We start from the raw sequence: 9659 nt of genomic DNA on the forward strand, positions 1-9659 counted from the left end.
AGCTCCCATACTTAATATGCAAACTATTCTCTAAAGCAATTACCTTAATATTATGCAATCCATACATCCCTTTCGGAAGTCAGGAGCAACTTTAAACCTTCCAGTATTTCAGGTCAAACAAATGCTAAGAGTTTTTCACAAAATACAATCTATTTTTATTATTAAAATATTTTTGCTTATTGAAAATGTCCTCAATATTTTAAGGCAGTAAAAACATAAATCTATTAATTTTGACTCTTTTGTAATTTTCTTAAATTTTCTTAATTGTTTAGCTTAAAACAGAGAAAAGGGAAGAAAGACAAACAAAACAAAATGGACATGGAATAGAATTGTAGCACGATTTTTCAGAAATTAAAAAAGGTAATATTTGGGGTTTTTTTCTCCTACTAGAATCTGGCCAGAGCATCGCTTGTGATAATTCCAATGCCACTGTACAGTGTGGATCAGGAGAAGTGATTCAAATTGAAGAGAGCTTCTATGGGAGGAAGACCCCTCACTACTGTGTGTCAGAGACTTCTCTGCAGTTTAACAGAGATGAAGGCTGCAGCTGGCTCAGTGTCAAGGATGAAGTAGCAGGTGGTATCTCACAGCATTGCTTATCAGAAACACAGAGCATGGATCAAAGTTCCTTGTGCCTCAAATTCTTTATCTTTTTTTCCAGTAGAGTTAGCAAATGGGAAAGCGGATTATTCCTAAAATGTAGAGAATCACAGAGAACTTCTGATGGGGAGGAGGTTGCTACAGGAGGCTGGATGGAAAGGAGGGGTTTTTTGAGGAGACAAGGTTCAGAGAAGGAAAGAGGAGCAAAAGGAAGGGTTTTGTGAGGAGCAAAGATTCATAGGAGGGGAGAAGCAAATGAAGGGCAAGGGGTGTGCCTGACAAGGGTGTGGCTGGCTCTTAGTGTAGGAAGAAAATATGTGAACACACTGATTCCTTGAGAAATTCAGTGGGATACACAAGATTTGATAGAGATGTAAAGCAACACATCCAAACAAACCTAACTCCAAAGCAGGAGGGGTGACAAGGCTGACACCCACGGGGACATGAGGAACCTGCTGCTCCCTGCCACGTGTCAGGCACCCACTCTACTGGAGCCAAGGGCTTGGATACTAAACAGTGACTCTGGCCTGTCCCCAGGGAGATTCTTAGGGCTTCCAGCCAAAATTAAACAAAACACGAAATTTTTTTTCCCTTTTTTTTTAATCGTACGTTTTCAAATCCAGCTTTGTTCCAATAAAATGAATTGTTGCAAAGAAATGCCACAAAATAAGCAACACACTAAAGTCAAAATGATGTGGAAATTTGTCTAGAAATCAGAGGCATGATACTGCTCCTCCTGCCCTTCTTGTTTCTCAATCATCTTTCATCTCAGCTGTTGTGGCAGTAAAGGCAAGCGCCACGTGCTGATCTGAAATGCTCCCTTTGCAGGCCAGTGTCACGGGCTGCAGGCCTGCCAGGTGGCAGCAGATGGCACGTTCTTTGGAGATCCTTGTCCAGCTTTGGGAAGCTATTTGTCAATTCAATACCACTGCAAGGAAGGTAAGAGGGAGGGGGATGTCCACACAAGAAGCCTGTCCTGTTCTGTGCTGTAATACTGAGACCACTGATATTTATCTTAAAAATCACTGTTCCATCCTCAGGGAAGAAACTGGAATAGTGGTGATCACTGAAAATAGGCACAAAAATGTAGATTCCCTGTCCTAACTGAGGGTTCCGGGTAGACTACAAAGCCCAGAAATACAGACACATAAAACATCTTTAGATAAAATTATGTTCCAACAAAAATTTTGATTACTAGTCATGGAAAAGAATCAGCTCCCTGTCACACCACTAATGCACACAAATTAGCAACACTACCAGCTGTGGTTTGGAGCAGGCTGGCTCTCAATGCCTGAAAATAAATTGAATTTTGTAAGGAAAGTAGACAAACACTGGCACTGAATTGTGATTCTGCTTTGCAGGTCTGCAGCTGGTTATGAAAGACACATGTTTTGTCTTTGAAAATATCACAGTCACTTTGATCTGGCTGCTTTCACCATATTCTGGGAACCTTTCCTGTACCATTAGCACTGGAGATGGTCACACCATTGATCCTTACTACCCTCTAACGTAAGATGTAGCCTTCATTTCTCTTCAGACAAACAGTACATTTCATTGCTTGCACTTTATTGAATGTGCAAAGTCTCATAAATGAGATGTTAAAAACTAGATAGCTCAATAATAGAACCTATGAGAGACTTGGATTCTGAAAAAACCTGTTTTGAAATCAATACAAAATCTTATATTAAACTGCCAATCACAATCTTTCTTCTATTATAACAAGTGTTTCCTACTTCCAAGACTATTTATTCCAAATCTTAAGAAGCAGAATTACTGAAAACATGTCAGTAATTGCCAAACTACAAGCAAATATTATTTCCTTAAGTTTAAAGAGTTTTTTTTTTGATAACAAAATATAACAAGGACATTCTGTAGTTTTTATTTTAATTGCATAGAAATCCTGTCTTTAATAGATTAAACATTTTTCTGATGGATTTAAAAATCAGATGTTGTCTTAGTGGTAGGAATGACATTTGAATGAATGAAATCTGGGGATGTGTTATCATGTAAGGTGAAGCACTTCCCAGGATGGTCTTTCACAACAAGTTCTCTTTCTATTCTAGACTGGTCAGCAACCTCACATACAGGTACTCCTCTCCTGGGGAGTTTAGTGTTTTTGTGGAGTGCACCAGCAGCGAGTGGCACGTGATGGCCCAGAAGCAGGTGACAGTTCAAGAGCAGGAGGATCAGCTCAGCATTACCGGGTGCTACAGCCAGTACGAGGCAGGGAACAGCTCCCGCTGCCGAACACTCTATGGGGAGCTGCTCTGGATCCAGGTTCAGCTCACTGGAGGTCAGGATCATTTCTCTGCATGGTTTAAAGGGAAGGATAAATATTATTGCTATCCTTAGGATAGAAGCAGGATTGTCATTATGCAAAATAATAATTTTTTTAGTCAATGCTTTCCCACTAATTGTATTCCTGCAATTTTATTATCTCAGCTCCCTTGGAGGGGTCCTTTCTCAGAGATATTTCACCATCTAAAACATAAGTATAAACCCTTTTTTCCTATTGGCAAAGCTGACAGCATAAGCATAACTTTAGTCACAAAAATCTATGTGATGCCAGTCAGAATATTTCTGTATTTGAAGTTAGAAATTTTCTCTGATTAGAGTAAGAGGATTCCACTCTGAGCTGGACACATTCACTGGTGTACATTTCTTTCTCACTTCAAGTTCCTGGAAGTGAGAAAGCACATATGTGCTGAAAAAAATTAAAAATCAGTAGTGTATGTTTGAATTCTCTTCTCAAAACATTCCCAGCAGAAAACACAGGAATAGATTTGCATTAACTCATCTTAAGTGACTTTGTTAAAAATGACTGCATTGCTGCAGTGTTCTTGTGATTCCTGTATAAACACTGGAATGCTGCACAAAGCAGCTGGAACTTGTTGGCCTGTTGCACAAGCTGTGAGAAATTTTCATCTGTGTTTTTGCAGGCAATGGAGTAACCTACAGCGTGTTAGCAGATAACATGACACTGAGTGAATCCAGGGCAAAGGAAGGTCTTGTCCCCCATAACCTGACACTGGGCAGGGCCTCTCAAGAACTGATAGGCCCAGGGATGCACCAGCTGGAGATCCGAGCATCCAGGAGCACGATGGCATCGCAGATCTCTGCGACTATTGCTGTTCATTTAATTGAGCCAGTATCTGGAATTCAGGCTGCAGTGGCTTCCCACACTCTGCAGCTGGGGCAGGATTTGGAGGTGAATGTCTCTGTGTCCCATGGTGCCCCAGAGGAGCTGATGTTTGAGGTGACTGGATCCAACCAAAGCCAGTGGCACAAAGCAGACGGCCCTCGTGGGGAGCTGCGGGCGTACAGCATTCCTGTGCCCTGGGAAGGTACAGCAACAGCAACACCTCCTGTGCTTCCAGGACATCACAGGTCACGCAAAGAGTCACAGCATCCTGGCTAGGGGACAGTAATGCACAGCTGAATTTGGCAGCTTTTCTGACTGCTCAAAGTCTGCAGAGCAGGATGAACAGCACAGTCCTATGTAAGCGAGCTAAAATTGAAGCAGAGAAATGGCTCTGCTCTGCAGAGTCAGAGCAAGGCTTCACCTGATTCTTGCAATGGAAGAGACACAATAAAGAGACATAGGGTTTATTTTTTCATGGCACCATCTGATTGAAGTACAAATGAGAACATTTGCTTGAATAGCAAAGTGTTTTCCTCCTATTTGTTCATTATGTTTCAAGAGTAGACTGCTCTGCATTTTACACTGAAGTAATTCATAATCTGAGGAGTTCTCAGTAGAGATGACAAAGAAAAGGGGAGTTTTTCTGCATGTCCATTTCCAACACATAACTTTTGTTGGAGTTAATTATGAATAAACATTTTAGTAATATTATCATTCCATTATTACATAGTCAAAGCCTTTAAAATGTGGAATTAGGCAGATTGTGCCTAAGAGTTAATTAACAGTGGCAGAAGATAAAAAAGTTTCCACCTCTAATGAGCTATTCCAGCCGCATGCCAAAGTGGGAACAGTAGAAGCTAATTATGATTTCATTTCATATTTTTAAATTATTCGGTATTAAAGTTTTATTTGTTCTCCCTGTACTCATTTGAACATCCCTTCCCCATAGGCAAAAAATTTCAAAAAAGATAACTGCTGTCTCAAGATACTTAAACTCCTTTGGCCTCCAGTGTTTGTACACCTCTAGTTTCCTGTGTGCTATCATAGTAGGCTGACAAAGAATTGCATGACAAGGGCTAGAAAAAGGGCAGCTGAGTTATTCAGAAGTTGAGATAAAGAGGAAAAACATTCCAGGAAAAGCCTTACAGCAGTGGACACCCATCAGAACCCCCCCCTGAAAACTCTTAACAGAAAAGAAGGGGATTTTCTTTACAAACCCGTTGGACGGGGCCCACTGCTACTCTTAACTGGCCCTTTTCCTTCTCTAGGTACTTATCTAGTGAAAGTGGTGGCCATGAATGACTTCTCAAACATGAGTCTGGATCTTGGATTCATCACTGTGTTGGCAAACAGCTCCCATAAAGAAGGTAATTACATTAATCTGACGGTGCTGATTTTCACCATGGAAATGTCTTTTTGCAATCAGAGCATTTCATGGGGTGTTTATGGTTTGCATGTAGTAATTGCCTTCCTTCCAGCAACAGTGCTGAAAACTTTTGTGGAGGCTTTTTCCTGATGAAGGCAGATTCCCTGACTTTGATGTAGTCATAAATTAGCATCACTCTGTATATGTAACACATTGCACATTTGCTGTTTGTCCTAGAAGTAATGAGTGAAGTTTATGGTTTGGGACACAGCTTTGAAACCAGAAAATATTTGCATCACAGCAGTCTCATAAATTGCTGTCACTAATGGCTTCTAGATGGCTCATCCTTACATTTACAAGAGCAGATTATACCAGCAATAAAATAACCTTAGTGCTAATTGTATTGAAAGTTTTTCAGTGCTTTCCATCAATTTTCCTTTGTACATCAGTGAAACTCCATCACCTTCTGTGAATATATTTTGATTTATACCATTATGTTTGAAGAATCAGGATCATCCCTTTGTAGTCTGTGATGAGCTTGTTGTTACCATTTTACCATTTGACTGTGGTGTTTGTCACAGCTCTGGAGTCTGATTCTTACAGCCCCATCTTTCACACTATCACAAGTCAAATCCTGTGGATATTCACTGAGGATGTCTGAAAGCTTTACAGGTAGCACTAAAATATTCTGTTCTTTTTTGCATTAAACAGATTCTGATAAGGAAGAAGGCAGCTACAAAACAAATACCCCAAAGAAAAAAGTAAGTATTATTTAAGGATCTTTCTTTAAAATTGCTTAGAGATTTTTCTTACCAGTGAAAGTGCTGTATAAGACAGGGAAAAGAAGTATTTGCAGCATAGCAAATCATGGACTAGATGTTCTGTTCCCCATATGGCTCAACACAAAATCTATACCACAAGTCTTGGAGACAAATGTGTTTACAGGCATTCCATCTACAATGCATAAAAAAGATTAAAGAAAATGAACTTTTCACAACAATTCAGTTTTGGAAGTTAAAATGTGTTTAGATGAATTTTTAATTCATCTACTTGACTAATGTAAACCTCTCTCTGGAAAGTGATCCTTCAAGTAGAGTTTAATATATTTTATATCGTTCCCAAGTGTTTTCTGTTTTTGTATTGGAGTGTTTAAATTATTTTGCAATGAAAAATCTCCCAGTTTTTGGCAAACTAAGAAGTTAATGATACACCAATTGCTAGCAGCTGTCCAAATTTAAATAATAAAAATGCCAGATAGAATATTTTATCATGTTAAAAGTCTAGTTTTCAACTGTAACATTAGCAGACAGACATCTGCTATGGGAGATATACTGCTTCACAAGAAGCCATCATGCTTTACAGATTGCCTGTAAAAATATATTGCATCAGAGGAATATAAATCTAATCCACACCCAAGTTTATCACAGTTTGGTACACAGCAAGACAAGCTCAGCTACCCCTTCTCCTCTTCGTTTATAGCTGCAATGTATCCAATTAAGATAAAAAAGGAATGCACCAGAAGACAAGTGGCTGTTCAAGGGTTAGAAGTCTTGGTCCAGATGTGAAGGTTTAATAGGAATTAATTTCCTAAGTACCAAGTTTTGAAAATGGGATCTGCACTCCTAAACCAATTCTGCATTTGGGAGAATTTTGCCACACAATTTTTCTGTGCTATCTTCTTCTATTCCCATAGCTTCTACTGCCATGCTACCTTGGCTAAGAGAAAGATCATATAAGCTACAGAGCTGCATCCACTGATTTGGGGTCTAAACTTTCAGACCTTTTTCATTATAAAGAAGCAACATATGTATGTGTTTATTCATGCTTGTGTTCTAACTGATACATTTACTTCTTATTTAGGATCACAAAATATATATTAAACCGAGTCGCCATGTGGATCCTTTCACAACTGTTACACTTGGCTGGCCAGACAACAACAATAATTCCAGTTTTCTCTGGACCTGTGGTTTGTGCATTTCCTGAACTTTTTTCACCAACTTGTATTTGATGAGTAACAAACTCACTGTTGTGTCAGACCCAGTGTTGAAAATCTGACTTAAGGATGCTTCATTTTGTGGCTTTAAAGTTTGCCATTCACTGTACATGAAGAATGTCCTTCTACCCAACCCTAGTTTTGGGACCAAACTAATTATGGTATATAATATGGCATAGTACTCCGCTTTGTCTTCTCCCAAAGGTTTCAGTTTTTCAGTTTTTCAAGATCTACCTGTCCTAAGCTTCTCTCTCATAGCCAAAGACTAATCCCAGGTGACTTACACAGGCATTTGCAAAGTACATGTGCCTCAATAAAACAGCAATAATTAACATTAAATATGATGCAAGCACATTTCTGGCTGAAAACAGGATTGGCCATCTGTGTTCTATCCCCATAATTATCCCCGACCTCATACATGACTTTGGAAAAGCCCGTACTCGGAATCCAGATTACCAACTCTTTAAATTGTGTTCAAGAAACTTGTCTCTAAAGCTCTTTGAAACTTATGGCAGGAAAGTCCTTTATAAGATGCTGTTCTAACTATAAAGGAAATGTTTCTGCAGGAGCTTGCTGGCCCGCCTGGAATGAATGTGTGAAGCAACAGATAATTCTAATCAACCAAAGCGAGGTGCAAATCCCACCTTCCTGCCTTCCTCCTCCGAAATCAGCAGTGACTGTCAGGATTACAGTCCAAAACCATGGCAGTGAAGAGAGGCAGGATGAGCAATGTCTCTATGTGACTGCAAAACAAGAACTGCAACTGGAAATCAGGTCTGGTTTTAAACCCTGGTATTCACATGTTAATACTATTACTGCACAAATATAGTGCAAGGCCACAGTTTCCAATAATAATGATCATAAAGTAGTATTGTACTTTTAGAATCACAGAGTACTAGAATCACAGAATGCTTTGGATTGGAAGGGACTTTAAAGATCATCTTGTTCCACCCCTCAGTCATGGGCAGAACACCTTCCACTAGATCAAGTTACTCAGAGCTCCATCCAGCCTGGCCTTGAACACTTCCAGGGATGGAGCATCCACAGCTTCTCTGGGCAACCTGTGCCAGGGCCTCAACACCCTCACAGTAAAGAAAACTTATTGTTCTAAATTCATTTACACCTTACCATTATAAAAATTACTGACCAAATAAGTCTTGCTGCATTTTTCAGTCCATGTTTTTGAACACAATCCTTTTACAAACTGAAACACATTCTTCTGAAAACCACTTAGGGTTTTTGACCCCACTGAGGTGCTGGAGATTTCAACATGTCAACCTCATTGAAACAACAGGAATAAATGCCATAAGATATGTGTGAAATTTCTTCTAGACATCTCATACTCTGCGTAACTCCCATCTTACTTCCTTGCAGGTGTGAGGCAAACTGCAAGCCAGTGAATGTTAGTGATGAAGTTGTTTTGAGTGTCTCTGGACAGGAGGACTCCCAGGCCATATATTATAACTGGTATTTAGATAACACGTTACAAAATAAGGTGAGAGCACCAAATTTGTCATAAATACTGCACACACAAAAATAAATGTCCACAAAGTCATATGGCCTCAGAGGGATATTTTGTCAAGTGGATGCTTAGAAAATACTAGTGAGGATGGAGACAAGGGAGTGCCTGGATTGGGAAGGGTTATAATGAAGGGCACCAAACTGCCACCCTGCTCCTGATAAATCACAACAGAAAGAACAGCAAAAAGCCTCTACTGCCATGTGTTCTTTTCTGTCTAATTTTCCAGCCTATAACCCTCCCTCTAGCCTGTGGCCTGACTGGTTTCCAGCAGCACTCTTTGAATTTGCTTCAAAGCAACTCATCTGTGTTGAGGATGACCAGCTCCTTCTTGCAGACACAGGGAGAAGCTTTTCAGATTAAAGTAACAGGTAGGGGCTAACAGGGTTTTTAGGGTTTACAGATTCCTTTGAGATAATCTCTGCTGACATGACATTGTATTGATGTCACACATGCATAGCCTCACTGACAAATATGAAGGTAAATTAGTCCACAAGTTGAAAGTGTTACTTTATATGCAAGTTCTTTAAAATAACGAGGAGATAAGTTTGTTCTGAGGTGTCGCATAGCAGGAGAAATTCAGTTATCTTTCTCCAAGCTGTTAATAACTTTGTTAAGGCTCACCTATAACAAAGTTATGCTAAATGCTTGATCAAATAATAGTGCTTTGCTTTATAATCGGACATTAACATACTGGAAATAGTTCTTTTGCGTTATGGTTGATTCAGTAGCAGGACTTTATTCGTTGTTAGCCCAGCCTGCCGTGTGTGTGCCCGACAGGCAGCCCGGTTACTCAGTGGACATGATGCAGACCTGGTTGCTCTGCACGATGCAGACCCGGTTGCTCGGCGGGCTCGATGCAGACCCGGTTGCTCTGCACGATACAGACCCGGTTGCTCAGTGGGCTTGATGCAGACCCGGTTGCTCGGTGGTCACGATACAGACCCGGTTGCTCGGTGGGCTCGATGCAGACCCGGTTGCTCGGTGGGCTCAATGCAGATCTGCCCTAGGCGCTGCTGGGCTCGGTCCTGCCTGACTC

At 40.3% G+C, this 9659-nt stretch overlaps 2 protein-coding genes across 2 annotated transcripts in view; one reads left to right on the forward strand and one right to left on the reverse strand.

Annotated features, from left to right (window-relative positions):
* The window catches only part of BCO1 (beta-carotene oxygenase 1), a 58594-nt gene that overhangs the window by 25232 nt on the left and 23703 nt on the right, over positions 1-9659 (reverse strand). The gene's annotated exons all lie outside the window — the stretch shown is intronic.
* The window catches only part of PKD1L2 (polycystin 1 like 2), a 35916-nt gene that overhangs the window by 3282 nt on the left and 22975 nt on the right, over positions 1-9659 (forward strand). The window contains 11 exon segments of the mRNA XM_031063404.1: positions 391-576; positions 1429-1539; positions 1962-2109; positions 2664-2893; positions 3540-3944; positions 5011-5109; positions 5820-5869; positions 6969-7074; positions 7668-7875; positions 8476-8596; positions 8850-8991. Coding sequence (XP_030919264.1) covers positions 391-576; positions 1429-1539; positions 1962-2109; positions 2664-2893; positions 3540-3944; positions 5011-5109; positions 5820-5869; positions 6969-7074; positions 7668-7875; positions 8476-8596; positions 8850-8991 — 1806 coding nt within the window.

Source organism: Geospiza fortis, unplaced genomic scaffold (assembly GCF_000277835.1).
Source record: "Geospiza fortis unplaced genomic scaffold, GeoFor_1.0 scaffold1081, whole genome shotgun sequence".
NCBI lineage: Eukaryota > Metazoa > Chordata > Aves > Passeriformes > Thraupidae > Geospiza > Geospiza fortis.